Source organism: Podarcis bocagei, assembly GCF_964188305.1.
Source record: "Podarcis bocagei genome assembly, chromosome: 13".
In the NCBI taxonomy this organism is placed as follows: domain Eukaryota; kingdom Metazoa; phylum Chordata; class Lepidosauria; order Squamata; family Lacertidae; genus Podarcis; species Podarcis bocagei.
In genome coordinates this window covers 43,233,011-43,255,291 of record NC_138138.1, presented here as the reverse complement: position 1 = coordinate 43,255,291, position 22,281 = coordinate 43,233,011, and the positions used below count along the sequence as shown (strand labels likewise).

Genomic DNA, 22,281 nt, shown 5'->3' with positions numbered 1-22,281 from the left:
CTGCGTGCGGGAAAACTCACGCCTGGTTTACTCTAGAGATACAGAAATTGTAGGGAGCTCCAGGGACCTCCTGAGTTCCACCTGAGGGAGAAATGTCCCTAGTTTACTCTAAAGATGTACATTGCAAGGGGAGTCTTCTTTTTATGCTCTTGAAACTACTCATTGTCCAAAACTTTGTTGTTGTTGTTTTTAACCCCAATGCAATATTGAAACCAAAGAAAGGAAGCAAGTCAATATCAATTTCAGCTTATTTTTTTTATTTTCAACATAAAATATGTGAAAAGCGAGAATTTTGTTCTTAGCTAATGGAAGAAATGGTAGGAGGGAAACGAGAAAGAGAGAGAGAGAAATCTGAAGACTACATTCGATAAATTAACTTTTCTTCTCGAGGTAAAAGTGGAATAGGTGAACTAAAGTGAGATTTTCTTTTCAGTTAATAGAAGAAATGGTTAGGAGGGAAAATGAGAGAAATTATTTATATATGTGTGTGTGTGTGTGTGTGTGTGTGTGTGTGTATATATATATATATATATATATATATATATATATATATATATGGAGATACATGGATTGTTTTCCCTGGCTCCACACATCACAGGTCCTCCTGCCCCACATCAGCTGGGACTTCGGTTTCCAAATGGACAGGATATCCCCCTTCACAGGCTATGATGATCCTTTCCGTGTTATCGGTCCCTTTGTAACTGCAGTCTGGGGCCCAGGAGCCCTTCTGAAGTTGGCACAGCGTGAGGGGGAAGCTGGCATTGCTTTCCCGGAGGTCCCCTGTGGTGGGTACCCCACCCTCGCCACAAACAAGCTGGATCTTGGAGGTGTCCGCATGGACGAAAGTGTTGAGGTGCTTGCAGTGGTGGGAGGTGGCCAGGTCGCGGCGCTTCATCATAAGGTTGCAGTAGCTCCGGGGGTCGGGAGCCTCCGTCGTTGGGAAGTCAACGTGCTGCCTCAAGAACTTCTGGTAACTTTCCGCGCTGGCCATGGCCAAGCAGGCCGCCAGGAAGAGGAGTGGCGTGGTCAGCCCTGGACATGGGCCTCTCTCTGCCATTGCTGTCCCCTTTGTTGTTCTTTGTCAGGTGATGGATGGTAGCCAAGTGAGGTAGGAAGGATGGAGGTGGTCTCAAGAGGCTTGGTTCCTGAGGTGGGAAGAACAATATGGCACCCCCAAGGATGGTAAAAAATAAACTGGCAAATTAATGACTTGACAATGCCCCGATCTTTAATGCTGTACATGGCAATCTTGACCACCACCCATTTCAAAATAGAAGCCCCTTCTCACTGGAAAAACCAACCACCATAAATAATACCACATCATTGCCTGTTGTTGTCAGGGAAATTCTCAAGGGGTCCTTATAAGAGGGGCCTGCTACATCGTGTGGCGAGGTAGGTTCTAAAGCAGTGGTTCCCAACCTGATTTTGGCCATGCCTCACCTAAGCATCTCTAAAATCCTGATGCCCCTCTGTGACATATAATAATTATTATTCAAAAAGTGAAGTTCTATTCACGTGAAGGAAGCCTAAAAGGCCATTAACTTGGGCTAAAGAAGCTTCCAAATTGCCCCCCCATAAAATTCAAATTGCTCCCCCTGTGGGGCGTGTGCCCCACATTGGGAACCACAGTTCTAAAGGTTATTGGGAAGTGGAATTTGCCCTGAAGTGCTTATTTGAAATTTATATTTTAATACAGTTTTATCTCCATAGAAAGTCCCGAAGGCGCTGTGCTGCAATGTGCAATCCCTAGCAGGTGGACTCTGAAGCAGCTTCCTGATGATCAGTCAATTTAATAAGAACATAAAAATATTTCTGTTGGATCCAGCCAAGGGTCTTTCTCATCCAACACTCTGTCCTCACAGTGGCTGACCAGATGGCCCTTCAAGAGGCCTGCAAGCAAGGGCTGAGTACAAGTATTCAGAGGCATATCACCCCTGACAGTAGAGGCAGACTATAGCCATTGTGGCTAGGACCCTTTTCCTCCAGTCTAACCTTCTCACATGCCTTTAATCACTGTGATGGGCATAATAATGCCACCTCTAACTTTGTAAATAGTGGGACTGGAGACATCCCAGATTTCCTTGCCCCAAAATGCTCTACCCAGGTTGACGCTGAAGCTTTGGCACAAGCCGTGGCTGAGTTTTAAGATGTGGCCCGTCTGAGGACTCTTACATTGTTTCTGTCATGGATCAAGTCGAAGTCCGAGCCTTACCTGAGTTGGAGAACTGGGCCGGGCTCCCTCTGCCAAGAGCAATCTGCCCCACTCTGCTTTTATACAGAGAGCCCAGCATGACAAGGAATCAAGGACACTTTCAAGGAAAACTTTGCAGGTGACACAGGGAGGAACAAACCAACCTACATATTTCCAGCCTCTGACTCAACCCTGGCCTGGGGTGATTTGTAGCACAACATCTCAAGTGTGGCTTAGTCAGCCTCCACTCACTGACAAGTCAGTTAAAGTTGGTATCACTGCTTTTACATCATATTAGATCCAGATGGGTTAACACAACCAGGAATAGAAATGGTCTGGGGATCTTTTCCCTGCTTAATATAGGCAGCTTTCAAAACTGCTCCTCAAAAATGTTAACTGAGAACACAGCTGGGGTCTAGGCTGGAGCTGCTGATTTGCCACCAGCAACATTTGTGATTTTATTTAGTAAGAAACAAACAACAGTGGAGGCAGAACATACTCATCGTGGCTAGTTGCCATTGATATTCTCCATGAATTTGCCCAATCCTCTTTTAAAGCCACCTGAGCTGGTGGCCATCAAATCACTACCTGTTATAGCAAATTCTGTATAGCTGTCATGGTCTTTTGGCTGAAAAAAGTAACTCATGGATTTAGTTTTTGGTGTGCAGGGTTATGGGAGAATATACCATGCTGCTGCCCCCCCCCCCAGCATGGGTTAGTACTTAAAGGATTGGGAGCACAGACCCATGTCACATAATTGTATGAGTTGACTGTGGGCAAATTAAGGGGGTGTCTATATGGGATTTTACTGGCTCTGCACTCTGGGCGCACTCCCAGCTACCTTGTATGTGAAACCTTTTGAAAAAGCGTTTGTTTTTAAAAAGAGGAGGGATGGGGCAGTGGAGATGGGGTGAAGCAGGCAAGACCTGGGTCTTTGGCCCCTTGAGCCAGCCCCTAACAATGTTCCTCCTGCTCCCACCGTGGGAACTAACATCGGGGTATAGGAAGCATCACAGACAAACTGTGCATTGTATCCCTGTTGTATGGTGAAAAGTCATAGCTCAGCAGAACAGCATCTACCTTACATGCAGAAGATGCTATATTCAATCTCCAAGTAGGACTAGCAATGTCCCCTGCCTGAAACCTTGGACAGCTCCTGCCCTGCTGTGCAGACCATGCTGAGCTAGGTGGATCACCTTCCTATGTTCTCTTCATCCTTGAAGTGATGGAGTTCCTTCCTTCTCTCCATCCCTATCTATCAGCAATGCTTCAAGGTATTTCTTGTTCTGGAAGGCTTGTTTTGCTGGACACATCCACACCATCCATTTAAAGCAGTTTTGTACCGCATTAACAGCCACAGCTCCCCCCGCAAAGAAGCATGGGAACTGCAGTTAAGGGTCCTGAGAATCATTGGGAGACCCCTTAAAAATCACTGTTCCCAGCATTCCAGAGAGGGGAGGGTCATGATTGTTATCGTGTATAGGAGTGCTTTACATGGATTGTGCGGATGAACTCAGTTGTTTTTCCAAACCACTCTGAGTGCTTCCAGACTGTCACTATTCTTGAGTGGGATTGAGTCAAAAACCAGCAAGATCAAGTCACACAGTTATAGTGGATTGGGAGGTCTTGTGCCACAAACCAGCTTCCGTCAAAGATTGGACTTTTGGCGTGAAGGAAAGTGATGGGGAAAATGCTCTGGAAAGTGTGGGATAACACTTGCTCCAACGCAATGCCATCTAACCTCCCAGCAAACACATCAGCATGAATGCTCATTGGTAGCCAAATCTGTCTGGTTTCCCTGTAATCAGATCATGATAAATACTCAATAAAAATTATTATTGGAAGCACACCCTGGTCTGACATACATCGTTAAGCAGTTCCATTTCTTAAACCTTCTTTCTGAGTCTGCGCACACACCATAGAGATAAAGCACATTTAAATCACAGAGCTTCCCCCACAGAGCTTCCTGGGCACTGTATTCTATCCCTCATAGAGATATAATTCTTTTCTACAGCATTAGCATCCCACCCTTCCTTACCCTAACTACTTGGTCCTAGGACACAGGGCACTTTGCACCACAAATACACATTTTAACCCCTGGAGTTCTCAGTACTCACCTTGTGTCAAGATGTCTCCCGTCTGCTCTGACACCATCGCTGGCTATGAAAACAAGGAAACCAATAGCGCAATGGGCGGGGAGTGAGAGAGTTAATGACTCACGAATCGGCTGCCAAGTCAGAGCAACCGGAAATACCAGGGATGGTTCCTGAGACAGCAGCGCAGAACATTACGAAATCACCGAAGGTTTCCCCACCTTGTCAAGCATCTCTTTCTCAACATGAGGACTAGAAACTTTGTGTGTTTGTGTAAAATAGAGGCTAAGGCGAGGCTTGTTGATTTCCTAGAATTAAAGGGATGTCTAACACACAGCTTAATACACACGAGTCTTGATTAGAGTCTTAGATGTGGAAGTATGATACGCGGCTTTAACACACAAGCCTTAATTAAATTCTAACACTAGCTTGATCCAGAATTTAGTCTTGCACCCATGAACTCATTACACTATCTTTAGTAAATAAAAAGTAAAAAATAAAATACAAAATAACTCCCAAAGGGCAATTGATTGTGTGTGGAGAAAGAAAGAAAAGGGGGGGGGGAGGGGGGAATGAAATGGAATGTCTGCAACCCTCACAGTGCACATTTTATTGTTTATAGACCTGTCCATCATAGCAGACTCCCAAAATGAAGAACTGATTAAGTTTACTGGGATTTTATATGCAGCACAGAAAAGGCAAAGTTCCGCGCGCGTAAGGAAGAGGACAGAGACTATAAAAGAAAACAAACCTGTCTAATCTCGCCATTGGTTACCTGGCAAGATAAATGAATTTCAGCATGGATCCTAAAATAAAGGATAAGCTGTTTTACTTTCAAAACAGCAGCAAGCAAGCTTTCTTAGGGCAGGTTCTCTCTCCTTCTGCTCGTTAGGCAAACCGGGCAGGTAGAAGAGGGAATGCGCTTATCCAATCAACTTCCGGGAGGTGGAGCTAGGGATCCTGCTTCTATCCAATGGGCGACTGGTTTGCCCAGAGCCTTAACGTGATCAATGCAATGCACAGCCGAGGAAGGTTGTGTATCTGTCACCAGCAACTGATGAGCCTCGACATCAATCCGAAAGGAAGGTGGGAACGATCACTACCGATGGGGAGCAAGTTTCAGCGTCTGGATCTGGGACGGTTCTGGCCAGGCATATCTCACGTCTTCTGCTGGAACCTCCTTCACTGGAGGTGTTTGATCAGAGGTTGGATGGTCATCTGTCAGGGATTATTTAGCAGTGATTCCTGCACTGGGCTAGATGTCCCTTGGGAGTCCCTTCCAACTCTTTAATTTTATGATTCTAGGATGAACCAGTAGCTGATGGGAATAGGGAGGCAATTTACCCAGAAAGCACCTCAGGAATCAAAATCTAGGACATAAAACAAGAGTCTTTTTTATATAAAAAAACTTAGTTACCTGCTAGGGACTTTCTTTCTTTCTTTCTTTCTTTCTTTCTTTCTTTCTTTCTTTCTTTCTTTCTTTCTTTCCTTCCTTCCTTCATATTAATGATAATTAATAATTTTATTATTTATACTCCGCCTATCTGGCTGGGTTTCCCCAGCTACTCTGGGCGGCTCATAGAATATATAAAACATTATTGAATAATCAGTCTTTTGAATTATCAGTCTTTGAATTGTCTGTCTTGGAACTGAGAATCTAGTTTTGGACTGAATTTTGAAATGGCTATTGAAGGGATTGTTGTATTTTATTTCTCTCTCTCTCTCTCTCTCTCTCTCTCTCTCTCTCTCTCTCTCTCACACACACACACACACACACACACCCCTTCTCTCCCAGGACAAAACTAGGTTTTGGAGATTTATGATCAGATGTCCTGTCCCTTTAAATAACTTTTAACCTACCCGCTGCAATGAGCGCCCCCTGCCCCACCGCGCGTCATTTTAACATTGAGAGAGCACATCGCTTAATTTCAGTGCATGAAATTCGGATACACCCTCAATCCCAGTGATTCCGAAACATGCCAGCAGGGGAAGCTATTGCTTAAGCGTGCTCTGGGCGGCCGCACTTCCCTGGAGGAGAAAGTTTGAGAAAGTTGCTGTCTTCTACAGAGAAAGACCACCGGTCCGCCGGCAACCTCTGTACCGTCGACATTGACTGGCACTGGTTCTCCGGAGTTTCAGATATGTTGAGCCGTCGGGACCGTCTGCGTGCAAAGCAGATGCTCTACTACTGAGCTAGGACCCTTCGTTTCCCGAAGTCTGCATGTTGATTCATCCCAATATTTGGCAGGCATTTGCAAGGTTTTGAAAAGCTTTCGCGGTGGTTGTGGTGCATATGGTGTCTCTTAATGCAAAAGAAGATGCAAAAAAAGTGCTTTGGGGGCAGAATAAGAGCAGCAGACCTGATTCACCTCCCCATGAAAAGAGGGCACAAATTTGCATCTGGTAGCTAGACAGCATCTTAAAAAGCAGAGACATCACCTTGCCAACAAAGGTCCATATAGTTAAAGCTATGTTTTTCCCAGTAGTGATGTATGGAAGTGAGAGCGGGATCATAAAGAAGGCTGATCGCCGAAGAATTGATGCTTTTGAATTCTGGTGCTGGAGGAGACTCTTGAGAGTCCCATGAACTGCAAGAAGATCAAACCTCTCCATTCTTAAGGAAATCAGCCCTGAGTGCTCACTGGAAGGACAGATCGTGAAGCTGAGGCTCCAATACTTTGGCCACCTCATGAGAAGAGAAGACTCCCTGGAAAAGACCCTGATGTTGGGAAAGAGGAGAAGGGGACGACCGAGGACAAGATGGTTGGACAGTGTTCTCGAAGCTACGAACATGAGTCTGACCAAACTGCGGGAGGCAGTGGAAGACAGGAGTGCCTGGCATGCTCTGGTCTATGGGGTCACGAAGAGTCGGACACGACTAAACGATTAAACAACAACAACAACAGCTTATATGTATAGGTACAAATTTGGTGTGGTGGTGGTGGAATTCAAAAGGAAATACTGTACAGCCCGTCGTCCTGGGAAGATGCCAGGTGTCTTCTGTGCCTGCGTTGGCAATGCATGCATGTCGGGTTGCAAATGCACAAGGCTCATTGGGTTTTTTTTGCAGAGCGCTTTTGCACAGAGTACTTTGCAATTGTACATCTAACTTTGTGTGATAGTGTGGCCTGTTGTTACTATCCAGGGAGGAGGGGAGAGGGGAAATTAGGCTCTTCAGATGCTGCTGGACTCCAGCTCCCATCAACCAGTATGACCTACAATCAGGGATGATGGAAGTTGGAGTCCAATGCAATCTGGAGTCCCGCTGATTCCTTGCCCTGCTTTAACAATTAAGAAGAAGGAAATTCTAGCATTGTGTAGCCCAGGGTTAGCCAATGGAGTGCTCCCACAAAAGGTTCTGGACCTCCAGCAAGGCCAACAGCTGATGGCACGATTGTGACTACAGGTGTAGCATCCTGTGCAAGAGAGAAGGAAGCTGCAGTACCTCTCCAAATTCTCTCAAATGCACAAAGGAACGGAGAGTTTGTTCCTGCTGACCTCTTTCCCCCATGTGGCCATCCTAGAGGAGGCTGAGCGAACTGAGAGCCATCTGGAATTATAGGAGCATGCCAGGAAATAGAGATGCGCAAGAAAGAGTTTATTAACATTACACTGTACCTGCAGAGATACACTCACATACACGAAAAGGGTAAGGGAAAGAGGCAGAGAACAGAAGCAGCTCCTCAGAGATGGCACTGGAAACAGGATGAACAGGAGGAGCTGGTCTTTGGCTTTGTGGAAGGAGGGAGAGTAATGGCATCAGAGAGACACATCCACCAAGTCAGCCAATCTCTTGTAGCCGGGTCCAGTTCCATCCCGGCAGGCGCAGTCGGGCGATACAGTCTTCCCTACAGTTCATGCTTGCAGATGTAGGCGTTGAGTTTCCTGCAGGGGGCGTCGTTCCACTGTTTAAAGTCTAGGAGGCAGAAGATAAGGCTCAAGTTAGCCCTTTGGTTTGGCGGTTCTGTAACCTGAACTGAAGAGACCTGCAGAATGTTGTCAACCTCCAATTAAATCTCAGCTTTCACGTGAGCTTCTAGTTCCCACGATTAATATTTTTAAGGGGAAAAGCAAATAGAACTGATTCTAATGTTCAAACGTGTGAAGGCAAATAAAACGAAGGAGTAAGGTTTCAGTTTGTTTTCTGTTCTGTGTATTTCTTCCCCGAGAGTTTTTCCACATCTGAGGCTAGATATTTTTGCTCAAGAGCACTCTAGGAGAGGGGTAGCTAACCTTGTGACCTCTGGATTTTTTTGTACAATGACACTCATCATCCCTGACCCCTAGCCATGTGGACCAGAGCAGATGGGAGTCATAGTGCACATCTGAAGGGTGTCATGCTGGCTACCCTGACTTTGGAAAAAAAGGAGAGCATGCCTTCTCTGTGGTTTGGGTGTTATTTGTAGACACTGTGCGCACACAGCACATTCAAAGCACATCCCCCTGAAGAATTTTTGGAACTATGGTTTGTTAAGGTTGCTAGGAACTGTAACTCTGTGAGGGGCAAACTACAGTGCTCAGAATTATGTGAGGGAAAGAATGTGTTTCAAATCTGGCTTAAAGGTATAGTGTGTATACAGGTGCAAGCTATGGTATTCACAGGCAACTGAATTGCATAGATCAGTTGTAGCTCTCCATCTCATGGTATACAGTGGTACCTCAGGTTAAGTACTTAATTCATTCCGGAGGTCCATTCTTAACCTGAAACTGTTCTTAACCTGAAGCACCACTTTAGCTAATGTGGCCTCCTGCTGCTGCCGCGCCACCAGAGCACGATTTCTGTTCTCATCCTGAAGCAAAGTTCTTAACCCGAGGTACTATTTCTGGGTTAGCGGAGTCTGTAACCTGAAGTGTATGTAACCCGAGGTACCACTATATTCAGAACATGGCCAGCCATTGTGTCCCTAAATCAGGAGTGGTGAACCTTTTCCAGCCTGAGGGTTGCATATCTATCTGGACAATTTCCTGAGGGCCACATGCCATTGATGGGCAGGGCCAGAGGCAAAAGTGGGTGGAGCAGTGAATGTTAACTTTACCCTTGTCCAATAAGCTGGTTCATAGGCGCCGACTCCATGGGGCTTGAGGGGGCCCGAGCCCCCTCAAAAAATCGTTTGGGGGGGCTCTGCCCCCCCAATAATCTCCGGCGCCCCTCCAGCAGAGCGCCATCGCCGCCCCTCCCCCAGCCCAAAATGCACAGGGTCGGGCTGCATGCCTCCTGCCCTCCCTCCCGAGCAAAAGCTCCAATCAATTTCCTTCGGAGCTGATTAATAGGCGCAGCACGCTCTCCCCTATTCGCTCACGAGGAGGCGGCGCCACTTTATTTGCATATTCATGAGCTTATTTATTATTCATGAGCTTTCCCGCCCCCCCCCAATATTTTTTATAAGTCCGCGTCCCTGAGCTGGTTTCTACACACACACACTCCCACCTCCCTCTGCCTGCTCTATCCATACAAGCCAGAGTTCAAGGACACAGTCCAGCCAGGCACAAACACAAAGCAAGGGCATGGAGCAGAGTCAGGGAGGGTAGTCATGGCCAGGGGAGAGAGGATATGGCTGGGAAGAGTTCCAAGGGCCAGACAAAGTGGCATATTTGGCCCCCCAGGCTTGAGTTTTCCTATCCTTGTCCTAAAATGCCCTTGTCGTTTCTCAGACACTGAGAATGACTTGCTTACCTGTGGTTCGTCTCAGCTCCACACAGTACTCGGCGTTGCGGTAGTTGTCTGGCTGGTGGTTCATCCAGGCCTTGTAGTTGTAGGTGGATTCGTCAGCCCACCTCCATTTCCTGGTCTGCAGAAAAGAGACAGAATACATCATGTGATGGAAGGGGCCAGATAGAGAAACTGGATGAAGCCAACTTGCTGGAGAGTTTTCCCCATGGGGATCTGTTAGCAGCAGAGGAGGACTCTCGTGGAAAACAATGGAGAAGCAGCGGCGTGGGGGGAATAAATTTGGGAGATTGTTGAGGTAAGAGTGGGAAGGCATTGCCATGGAGCCACCAAACCATCAAACAGGAATGGAGCACCATTCTACTTGATCTGCATGAAAGAGACGGAACAGATCATGTGGTTAAGGAAGTGGGAGGAGCCCAGTGCAAAAGCTGAGCTGGAGAGTTCTGGTCAGCGGGCAGCTATGATGCAGGAAAAGAGAAGGACTCCCGTGGAAAATAACAAAATGGTGTATTTGAATTTAAGGTGAGCCTGTTGGATCAGACCAATGGCCTATCATAGCCCATCATCCTGTTCTTACAGCGGCCATCCAGATGCCTGAGGGAAACCTGCAAGCAATTAATCCAGAATGAGGCAGCTAGACTGGTGACTGGGGGCGGCCGCCGAGACCATATAACACCGGTCCTGAAAGATCTTCATTGGATCCCAGTATGTTTCCAAGCACAATTCAAAGTGTTGGTACTGACCTTTAAAGCCCTAAATGGCCTCGGTCCAGTATACCTGAAGGAGCGTCTCCACCCCCATCATCCAGCCCGGACACTGAGGTCCAGTGCCAAGGGCCTTCTAGTGGTTCCTTTGCTGCAAGAAGGCAAGTTACAGGGAACCAGGCAGTGGGCCTTCTTGGTAGTGGTGCCTGCCCTGTGGAATGCCCTCCCAGAAGATGTCAAGGCAATAAACAACTATTTTACTTTTAAAAGACATCTGAAGGCGGCCCTGTTTAGGGAGGTTTTTAATGTCTGATGTTGTATTGTTTTTAATATTCAGTTGGAAGCTGATCAGAGTGGCTTGGGAAACCCAGCGAGATGGGTGGGGTATAAATAATAATTTATAATTTTTATAATTTATAAATTTATAATTTATAAAATTTATAAAATTTATAATTTATAAAATTTATAAAATTTATAAAAAAATTTATAAATAATAATAATAATAATAAACGTCCTTAGGAGGACAACCAAATTTAAGCACAAATTCGACCCACAGCTGTGAGGCATTCGCGAGCTTTTTTGCGGAGAAAGTCCTGTTGCTCCGCCGTGACCTCCCTGCCAATTTAGATACAGTGACTGAACTGGAGGCCCCTCGACTGACTTCAGGTCCAGTGTTGGACCATTTCGATCGGATACTCCCTACTGATGTGGATAGATTCCTCCAAGTTGGTAGGCCCACCACCTGCCTCCTTGATCCGTGCCCGTCTTGGCTGATTAGGGAGTGTCCAGATGTTGCGCGGACCCCCCTGGTTGAAATTATCAATTTGTCCCTTGACACGGGGACATTCCCAGGGGAACTGAAGGAAGCAGTGGTGCGTCCACTCCTAAAGAAAACTTCATTAGATCCCTTAGACCTATCCAATTACCGCCCAGTTTCAAATCTTCCATACCTGGGTAAGGTAATTGAGAGAGCGGTTGCTGAACAGCTTGGTAGGTTTCTGGAGGAAACATCGGCATTAGATCCATTTCAGTCCGGTTTCCGTCCTGGTTTTGGGACGGAGACGGCTCTGGTTGCCCTAACAGATGATATCCGTAGACAACTGGATCGAGGCGGGTCAGGACTGCTGATCCTTTTAGATTTGTCAGCAGCTTTTGACATGGTCGATCATGATCTTCTGGACCATCGCCTTGCAGACGTGGGGATACAGGGCATAGCCCGTAACTGGTTGTGCTCTTTTATCTCTGGTCGGGGACAGAGGGTGGCACTAGGGAGGGAAATGTCGTCACGCCACTCCTTGGTGTGTGGAGTGCCGCAGGGCGCAATTCTCTCCCCAATGCTTTTTAACATCTTTATGCGCCCCCTTGCTCAGATTATCCGGAGCTTTGGGCTGGGCTGTCATCAATATGCTGATGACACTCAGCTCTACCTACTGATGGATGGCCACACCAACTCGGCCCCTTACACACTGACCAGATGCTTGGAAGCTGTGGCTGGATGGTTTCGTGGGAGCCGATTGAAACTAAATCCTTCAAAGACAGAGGTCCTATGGCTAGGTCGGGATAGCATGGGGATGAGGGACCAACTCCCTTCTCTTGCGGGGGCCCAATTAGTGCCATTACCTTCCGTTAAGAGTTTGGGTGTAATCCTTGACGCCTCCCTTTCCATGGAGGCGCAAGTCACAGCAACAGCCAAGGCGACATTTTTCCACCTTCGCCGCATCAAGCAGTTGGTCCCTTACCTTTCCCGCCCCGACCTGGCCACAGTGATCCATGCGACAGTCATCTCCAGGCTTGACTACTGTAACTCGCTCTACGCGGGGCTGCCCTTGAAGCTGTCCCAGAAACTCCAGCGGGTACAGAATGCTGCAGCGAGGCTCCTCACAGGGTCTCTGCCATGGGAGCATATTCATCCAGTGCTTTTCAAGCTGCACTGGCTCCCGGTGGAGTACAGGGTCAGATTTAAGGTGCTGCTTTTGACCTTTAAAGCCCTTCACGGCCTAGGACCCTCGTACCTACGGGACCGCCTCGCCTGGTATGCCCCACGGAGAGCCTCAAGGTCCATAAATAACAACACCCTAGTGGTCCCAGGCCCTAAGGAAGTTAGATTGGCTTCAACCAGAGCCAGGGCCTTTTCAGCACTGGCCCCAACTTGGTGGAACGCTCTGTCTCATGAGACCAGGGCCCTGCAGGATCTGATCTCTTTCCGCAGGGCCTGTAAGACAGAGTTGTTCCGCCTGGCCTTTGGATTGGAGCCAATTTGATTCCCTCCGCCCCCTTTTTCTTTTTTCTTTTCCTTCTCCTGCAATGAGGCTCCATTTTAATATTTTAATGTTCCATTATTTTAATGTTGTATTTTATTTTTGTTTTTAAGTTGTAATCACTCATCTTGTTTTTATTATTGCTTGTAAGCCGCTCTGAGCCCGGCCTTGGCTGGGGAGGGCGGGGTATAAATAAAAAATTATTATTATTATTATTATTATTGTTATTATTATTAGCAGGACCTGAGGGCAACAGCACATACCGTCCTGAAGTTTCCGGCATCTGGCATTCAGAAGAATTACTACCCCAGACTGGAGGCAGAGGATGGCCGTCAAAAGCCTTATCCTCCAGGAATTTGTCCAATTTGGGATTCTGCCTGGGAGGATATTGGAATAAAATTGGAGTGGCAATGCTAAGGAATCCCCACTCAGGGCTGACATGGACCAGGAATGGAGCACATGGGAGAAGCTCACCTGACGGACATCGTGGAGCCCAATCCAGACGTCGCTTATTTCTTGCTGGTAAGTGGAGATGTGCTCGGCCACCAAGAGTGTCTCTGCCTTTGTGAGGACAGAGGCGAGGTGGGCTCCACGGCCATAGCTCTGGCACTCAATCTGAGGACAGAGAAGAAAAGAGAGATGTACCGTATTTTTCGCTCTATAACACGCACCAGACCATAACACGCACGTAGTTTTTAGAGGAGGAAAACAAGAAAAAAAATATTCTAAACGAAATAGTGGATATATGATTTTTGTGGTTCATGCTGTGGCCACAGACATGTGATCTGACAGTGAGTTTGGAGTAGCTCAATGCAAAAATCCTGAGGATCCATGTGGATCCATGCTTTGTAACCACAGAGGAGGGAAGGAAAAGGAACCATGGATCCTCTGCTCACGACTGCAGCAGATCCCCCCTGCCACCCGCAGGCATTCGCTCCATAACACGCACAGATATTTCCCCTTACTTTCTAGGAGGAAAAAAGTGAGTGTTATGGTGCAAAAAATACGGTAATATCCTATCTTGTCCTACCCTATCAGCAGGGCTGGTGCAGAGCTGAATCCACCCACACTGGAATTTAAATTTTGTGGATTTTTTTTAAAAAAGTCACTTAACACCCCCCCCCCGGTTTGAGGGATACAGTGGTACCTCGGGTTAAGTACTTAATTCGTTCCGGGGGTCCGTTCTTAACCTGAAACTGTTCTTAACCTGAAGCACCACTTTAGCTAATGGGGCCTCCTGCTGCTGCCGCGCAATTTCTGTTCTCATCCTGATGCAAAGTTCCTAACCTGAGGTACTATTTCTGGGTTAGCTGAGTCTGTAACCTGAAGCGTATGTAACCTGAAGCGTCTGTAACCTGAGGTGCCACTGTATGTCTAAGAAACACAAGTCTTGATGGTGAGTTTTAAGGTAACATTGTTACTTATCAGCTTGTCATATTCAATATTTTTATACTAGCAGGTAGAGATGGGAGAGAAATTCAGGTCAGTACTCATTTTGAGGTGAGAGAAGGAGAAAAGAAAACTCCCCCTCCGATCCTATCCAACCAGCTGGATTGGTGCAGGAGCAAAACTTTCCAAATCATGAGTTCTGCTTTGTACAAGTTTCAATCATTCTCAAATTTTGCTTGCAAAATTGCAGGGATGTAACTGGTTGGGTGTCAAATGCTCCTTACCTCGGCCTCTTGCCATGTCAGTTTGGCATCAAAGTATGCGTAGCAGTTGCCCTGGTTTTGCAGCCACTCCCTGGCGCAGGTGTCGGCCTCAGCTGCATGGAGAGAGAGACAGAAATGGTGTTGGTATTGGGCAGATAGATTGCTTAGAAGTTAGCAGGGTGGATAAAAAGCAATGGTTTTTTTTTAAAAAAATAAAAATAAAAATGGATTTTTAAAATTAAAATTGGTTTTTTAAAAAATTTAAATTGAATTTTTAAAACAAAATGCTTTTGGAGGAAAAATCTTTCTAAAGATAGTTTTCTTTTTAAGTTACATTATACTCCAAAGGCTATTCATCAGGAAATAAGGATTTGTTTTAAGTTTTTCATTTGTGCTAAAACTTAGTCTAAGTTTTTTTTAATTGTTTAACCACCTCAGTTAACAAACATGGCTATATATGCTATAATGTTATTGTTTTAGTTAAATAAATTGCTTAAATTGTTATTAAGTGGCAGTTCCCTGACGTTAAGGAAATGAGTATTTTTCTCCTTCCAATAAAGTACAGCAGAAAGGTTGTCCAAATATAAACTACTCTGAAAATTTATTATTCCAAAAATGAAACCTTCATCTGGTTGTCAATATTAAGATTATACCAGCAAGAATGAGTCTTTCTGTAAAAAGAGAGAGATTTAAATCAAGTCTTACTGACTAGTGATTTAAATCAAATCCACCCTGGAAGTTAGGGGAGAATGTTCACTGTAAGGAAGAAAACCCTACCTCACCCCTAGATGACAGGTGGCATAGACTTGCCCCACAGAACTGTTTATGGAAGGGTATTCCAGGGGTAGGAGAATATCAGGCCTGGAGCCAAATATGCCCCTCCAAGCTTCTCTATCTGGTCCTTGGAACTCTCCCTAGGCCACGCCCCCTCTCACAGGCCCTGTTTTACACCCTAAACGTTTTTGCTTGTCAGTCCCTGAACTTTGATATTACATCTCACTTGCCTTTCGTTGATATACCACCAGTCCTCTCAGGAACTTGACGTGGCACACATGCCTCTCCCAACTACACAAGGATCATGCAAGGCAGGTTAGGTTGAGAGACAGTGTCCAGCCCAGGGCTGAGCTTAATGGCTGCATGAGGATTTGAACTTGGGTTGCCCCAGCCCTAGTCCAACACTTTCCATCCTACCCCAACCTGGTGCCCTCCACATCATTGGACAACCGACTCCCATCAGCCCTACCAAGCGTGGTCAACACTCAGGACCGAGGAGGAATGGAATTGCTCGAAAAAGATGTTCAATTATTTTTGTATGCCACTACGGTGGCAAGACTGCTGTTAGCTAAAAATTACAAATCTCAAGAAATCCCAACGTTGGAAGAATGGCAGATGAAGATGTTGGACTTTTTGGAGCCAGCCGACCTGACGGGAAGAGTCCATGACCAGAAAGAAGAGGAATATCAAGAAGATTGGAAGAAATTTAAGGATTATTTGAATAAATATTGTAATATAAATAATTAGAAGTCACTTGAAAGCACCAGATAGGCCTAGGATTAAAATAGGATTTAATTGTAAGTAAGCTGGATTTAGAACAGTAAGAAAAGAGAACAGGATAGTTAATTGCTGGAAATAATTTTAGTTTAAGAATGATATTGGAGAGCTGTTACACGCAGATACAATGAAATTCAGAAGGGAGGGATCTGAGGAAGTCAATTAACAATGTAAGAGAAATTGGGTTTTCAAGGGATATGTGTTTAAGATTTCTTTTTTGTTTTTCTTTTTTAGTAATGTGTTTTCTCTTGTGTGTTTTCTTCTCTTTTTTCTATGTTGTATTTGTTATAATTGTGGAAAATTTAAATTTTTTTAAACAAAAAAACAAAAAACAAAAATCCCCCACAACACTCAGGACCGAGGAACATTGTAGTCCAACAACGCCCACTAAACCACAGAGACCCACTAATGTTAAGGACTGCATGAGCCAGATGGAGATTTTGGGTTAGCCTTACCTCCAATATCTTTTGGAAAGACTAAAAAGATCTGGTGATAGGTATTCAGTCAAGTCCGTTTGTTAACTGATCATACGATGTCAGTATTTGTTAAGGGGAACTCACCTCCCAGGAAAGGATTTGTGACCAGGATGCCCAGGAGACAAAGGCTGAAGTAGGTGAAGAGTCCCATCTTCTGGTTGACCTTTGAGAGTGGAGAGTACAGTAAGTTTGAAACCTTCAATATGCAACTACCACTGAGCTACAGCCCTTGCTGGTACAACTTCCTGCAAGAACACATCATTCCTCCATGAACACATCATCTCATCTCAAAGTATTTGAAAGTTCCCCACACTCTAGGTCTGCGGTGGGAATCCTGTGGCCCGGGTTTGATCACATTTGACCCACAAAGCTGAGTAGGAAGAGGAGGGAGAGCTGGGGTGGCAGAGAAAGAGATGGGGAATGCTGCAACCAGATGTTTCCCCTGAATGACTTTCTCTATGTATCAACAACCCTTCAAAGGTAGTAGTAGTAGAAGTAGTAGTAGTAGTAGTAGTAGTAGTAATAATAATAATAATATTAATAATAATAATAAATACTTTTATTTATACCCCACTTTCCCCAGCTCAGGGTGGCTAACACCAGGTATAAAACAATTGATTGAAATACAACTTAAAAACAAGATTAAAATACAACATTAAAATGCAGCCTCATTTGAGTAGGAACTCAAATCAAAAACTTTTTTGGGGATGAAAACGTCAAGTCTTCGCCAAGGCCACCTATCCAGACTGGTCCTACGTGGGTCAGAAAAAAAGCCAGGGAGTTCCATCACAGAAGGAGAAAGGGAAAAGGAAAGAGGAGGAGGGGATCAAGTTGATTCCAAGCCAAAGGCCAGGCGGAACAACTCTATCTTAAAGGCCCTGCGGAAAGAAATCAGATCCCGCAGGGCCCTGGTCTCATGAGGCAGAGCGTTCCACCAGGCCGGAGCCAGCGTTGAAAAGGCCCTGGTTCTGGTTGAGGTTATTCTGACTTCCTTAGGGCCTGGGACCTCTAGGGTGTTACTATTTATGGACCTTAAGGTCCTCCGTGGGGCATAACGGGAGAGGCTGTCCCGTAGGTACGAGGGTCCTAGGCTGTAAGCATATCCGTACCCTTGATCTGCTGCCTGCAGGAACCCTCTCATCAAGACTTGGGGATCATCTCCCCAGCTACTCACCTTGTGTTGCTGTTTCCCTGGGTAGACAGATGTGGTCAAAGCTGAGCCGGGTTCCTCTCTGATGGTCTCACCTTTGCTGGACAGCTGTTATATAGGCCATTGGCAGAGATGGTGTAATACCAAGGTGAGATAATTGCTTTGAGGAAGTCCTGGCCCAGAGTCTCCAGTTTTGCATAACCAAAGACTGAACTTGTGGAAAGCGGCTTTTATCGCTGTTCATCAGCACTGCAGAAAGGACATCGTGCATTGAAATTTTTCTTTAGATGGGGCAATGTGTATTGAAAAATGTCTGGCCTTTTCAATCTGTACCCAAATTGGATGGGGAAATAACATTCAATATCAACCATGAAAACACTTGCTCCTTTTCTTAAGCTTTACATCCCAGGTAGCTGACTGGTCGTCTTCCATGAAAGTGATAATAATAAAATAAAATCCCTGCATGTTGCGTGTAGAAGGTCTTCACATCAAGGGAAAAGAAATTAGTTTGTTCTGTAGCCTGACATGTTATTTTTCAATCTGAAGTGTTCTCTCTCTCTCCCTTCACCCCAGTTTGATATTCAATTCATTTATTGCTCACATTTTCTCAAGGGAACTCAAGGTAGCATACAGCAATTTTTGCAGGTATTTATTCCATCTCTGCAGGGACAACACCCAGACTACTTCAACAAGCAAGGTGGCTGCATTATGGACCTACAGACTATGCACTGACCGGCATTCAATTGCAAATTTATTTACATTGCTCCTCTGACTTTATTCTGCCATGGAACCCTATGTGCATTGCATGTGATTTTTAGGTGGTCACCCATCCGCTCACTGTCCGAACTGAGGCCTGCTTAGCTTCAGCAAAGTGGTAACCTCATGTGCCTTTGGAAAGGGAAGGTAGCATCTTCTATGCCATGCACTTGCATGTTAGCGAAAGTTTTTAAAGGGTATATGTTGCCCTCAATTTGCAACAAAAGACTGGGGCGGGGGTAAGCAGAAGGGGGCTGGTCTTCTTACCTTTTGCGACAGCTCCTCATTTTTATTTGTATTTTTTTTCTTTTTTAAAGTCATTTTTATTGGTTTTGCAAATGCAAAGTACAAATAAACACTAACTAGTAAAAAGATATATGTATCAGGAGATTCTCCGAATCTCGAGACTTCCCCCCATCCTCTCCATGGAGTCTTATTTTAAACATCTACAACTGCATATTCATCCGTACTCCAATTTTTATATCAAACCTTATTGTCCATAGTGTTTTTTCCACTGCAAGTGAATCAAAATCCTGCTCTTGTTTCCATCTGCTTACAGTGGTCTCCTAAGTAACTTACAATTTCCCCCCATTCTTTTATAGTTTTTATCCTCTTGGTTTCTGAGTTTTCCGATCAGCTTTGCCTTCTTGGTATAGTCCATCAGTTTGGTTTGCCATTCCTCTCTGGTAGGGACTTTGTCTTCTTTCCAGCTCTGGGCTAATAACATCTGGGTGCCTGTTGTTCCATACATAAAGAGTATCTTCTGCTCCTTTGGTATGTCGGTACCTGTAATTCCTAATAAAAATGCTTTTGGTTTCTTAACAAAGATTATTTTAAGCATCTTTTCATTTCATTATATACCATCTCCCAGAAAGCTTTTATTACCTTACAAGTCCACCACATATGATAAAAGGTACCTTCTTTTTCTTTACATTTCCAGCAGATATTTGAATTTGTCTTATACATTTTTTTGCTAGCTTTGTAGGAGTCAAATACCACCGGTACATCATTTTTATATAATTTTCTTTCAATGTACAACATGCTGTAAATTTCAAATCTGATTTCCAAAACCTTTCCCAATCTGCCATCTGGATATTATGTCCCAAGTCCTTTGCCCAGTGTATCATTACCGACTTGACCTTTTCATCTTTTGTGTGCCACTCTAAAAGCAAGCTTTACATTTTAGATAGTACTTTAACCTTAAAGGTAAAGGTAAAGGGACCCCTGACCATTAGGTCCAGTCATGACCGACTCTGGAGTTGTGGCGCTCACAGTGGCGTAGCGTGGGTTGTCAGCACCCGGGGCAAGGCAAGTAATTTGCGCCCCCTAACCCATGGATTTGCGCCCCCTAACCCGTGGATTTGCGCCCCCTAACCCTAACCCCCAGATGTTGCGCCCGGTGTGGCCGGCCCCCCCTGCAGCCCCCCCGCTACGCCACTGGGCGCTCATCTCACTCTATAGGCTGAGGAAGCTGGCGTACACCTTCCGTGTCATGTGGCCAGCATGACTAAGCCAGAATCAGAACCAGAGCAGCACACGGAAACACCGTTTATCTTCCCACTGGAGCAGTACCTATTTATCTACTTGCACTTTGACTTGCTTTCAAACTGCTAGGTTGGCAGGAGCAGGGACTGAGCAACAGGAGCTCACCCCGTCGCGGGGATTCGAACTGCTGACCTTCTGATCAGCAAGTCCTAGGCTCTGTGGTTTAACCCACAGTGCCATCCGCGTCCCTTTAACCTTATTTTCTAACAAATCTTTTTGAAAAATTGAAATACCAGTAAAAATATTGATATTTCACAACCAAAACCTTTCTTTTTATCTATCCCAATTAAACAATATGTTTAAGATGAAAGGTTTTAGTTGTGAAATATCAAGATTTTTATTTGTATTTCATTTTTTCCAAGGCTACAGCAGAGCATGGTTTGGATAAAACTTAGACGGTCAGAAGGTGGAGCTAGGAGATTTTCTTAAGGGGTTCTCTACCTTTCCCCTCTGCTGCCAGAAAAAAACAGCAAAATAGGGACAAAATATGGGTAGCGATTTAGCAAGGAGCCAGAAAACAGGGGCTGTCCTGAAAAAAAAGGGGGACAGGAGGACATGGTGATATTTCCGCTTTCTAAGATGGCATCTGAAAGCTGTGTTTACCTGAACAGGATGTGAAGAGCATTAGGTCATTGTAACTACGCACTTAATGTTTTAAATGTCACACATCACTTGTAGTGATGATTCCTTGATGCTGCTCTTCTTAGGAAGAGCCCAAGGACATGCACACGTGTCTCTTGGGATCATCTGCTCCTCCAGGCAGCGTATTGGGTCAGATCTGCTTAATGTCAACAGAAGAATGGTGCCACCTGGCTGCAGAACCATTTATTATATTATTAGAGTGTACACAACCGCCCTGTAAGGGAGGCAAGATAGATAGACAATTTATTACAGTCAAAGACCAGCTCACGTAACATAACACAATAAAAACAGCGTTCATAAAGATAAAATATACAATCGGAGCAGATTGCAGCAATAGCTCATGAGTTAAAATTGAGATATATACATACACCCGTACAACGGAGATTTGGGCTACCATAAAAAATCGACCCTGAGGCACCCCAAAGAGCGACTTCAGCATTTCCCTAGTACAGTTGTACCTCGGGTTACATATGCTTCAGGTTACATACGCTTCAGGTTACAGACTCCGCTAACCCAGAAATAGTGCTTGAGGTTAAGAACTTTGCTTCAGGATGAGAACAGAAATTGCGCGGTGGTGGCGCAGCGGCAGCGGGAGGCCCCATTAGCTAAAGTGGTGCTTCAGGTTAAGAACAGTTTCAGGTTAAGTACGGACCTCCGGAATGAATTAAGTACTTAACCCGAGGTACCACTGTAAGCTATTTTATTCTAGAGGATGATCTGTGCCTACAAATCTGGGCGCAGAATCTGGCTACCAGCCAGGTCGTCTTGTGATCTTTGCCTAAGAGGAGAGAATTAAGTTTAGACTTGTCTGAAAGATCGGTGAGCCTTTCAGCAAAGGATCAATGGTTTCTCTATGGATCTCAACATAAAAAGAACCTCTAAAAAATATATGTTTGGGGCTTCCTAATGGGCAGGTGTAAAGTTTCTGTGCATACGAGACTCTTCTATAGGAGCCTTCCAGAACTGGTGAGGGCAAGGCTGAGCTTTTAGCAAGAGTGAAAGCCCTTCTTGAGTTTCTGGATGTGAGGAAATAGAGTTATGTTGTTGGAGCGGCTACGTATCTCCTGTTTTCTATGATTTTATAATCAGGGACCCTTGTACAGTCCTGTGGGAGGCAAGATCCTGATCCCTTTGCGTGGCCTTTCTGGAGCAAACTTGCCTCGGGAGCTGGTATAACATAGTAGCAAAAAGTGAGCCACATTTCTTTCCAGGTAACCTTCTAAGGGCCACATGGCAGTGGTGGGTAGGGGCATAGGCAATAAGGACTGCAAACAAGTGTTTTGATGGTTGATTAAGAATATGGTTCCTCTTCCTCTTCAGAAGGAAATAGATTCAAAATTCTCTCCCCCCTTCAATATGCTTTTCCCCATCAAAATCAAGGAGAGGTTGATGCCCTTTTTGCAATGCTCAAGGCTAGTGAAACAAATGACATTCCACTGATTTGGCCTTAAATTATGCAAAACTGAAGGCATCGGACCAGGATTTCCTTGCAGCATCTTGCTCATCTTGGTATTGCACCACCTCTGTCTGGGGTCTATATAACAGCTGCCCAGGCTAGGTGAGACCATCAGAGAGGCACCTGGCTCAGCTGA

At 45.2% G+C, this 22,281-nt stretch overlaps 2 protein-coding genes across 4 annotated transcripts; both read right to left on the bottom strand.

Moving 5' to 3' along the window:
- Positions 1–537: 537 nt before the first annotated feature.
- On the bottom strand, positions 538–5,202 carry RNASE12 (ribonuclease A family member 12 (inactive)). Of its 3 annotated transcripts, none has more exons than XM_081167642.1 (3): positions 5,036–5,198; positions 4,309–4,351; positions 538–1,145 (listed from the first exon to the last, which is right to left on the bottom strand). In XM_081167642.1, the coding sequence occupies exon 3, from the start codon at positions 1,055–1,057 to the stop codon at positions 593–595; it is 465 nt and encodes a 154-aa protein (XP_081023768.1). In that variant the 5' UTR covers positions 1,058–1,145; positions 4,309–4,351; positions 5,036–5,198; the 3' UTR covers positions 538–592. The 3 variants fall into 3 exon arrangements, with proteins under 3 accessions (XP_081023768.1, XP_081023769.1, XP_081023767.1); XM_081167643.1 differs by having other exon boundaries at positions 4,309–4,347; XM_081167641.1 differs by lacking the exon at positions 4,309–4,351 and having other exon boundaries at positions 5,036–5,202.
- Positions 5,203–7,715: 2,513 nt separating this feature from the next.
- LOC308570909 (C-type lectin-like) lies at positions 7,716–16,747 on the bottom strand (the record flags this gene model as incomplete). Its single annotated transcript, XM_081165984.1, has 5 exons — positions 7,716–8,200; positions 9,959–10,073; positions 13,392–13,532; positions 14,591–14,682; positions 16,681–16,747. 5 exons carry the CDS (start codon positions 16,745–16,747, stop codon positions 8,133–8,135), a joined length of 483 nt encoding a protein of 160 aa, XP_081022110.1. The 3' UTR covers positions 7,716–8,132.
- Positions 16,748–22,281: the final 5,534 nt, after the last annotated feature.

What these genes read in the sequence shown, in the direction of transcription:
- RNASE12 (XM_081167641.1), bottom strand. Translation starts at nt 1,057, where the DNA reads ATGGCAGAGAGAGGCCCATGTCCAGGGCTGACCACGCCACTCCTCTTC.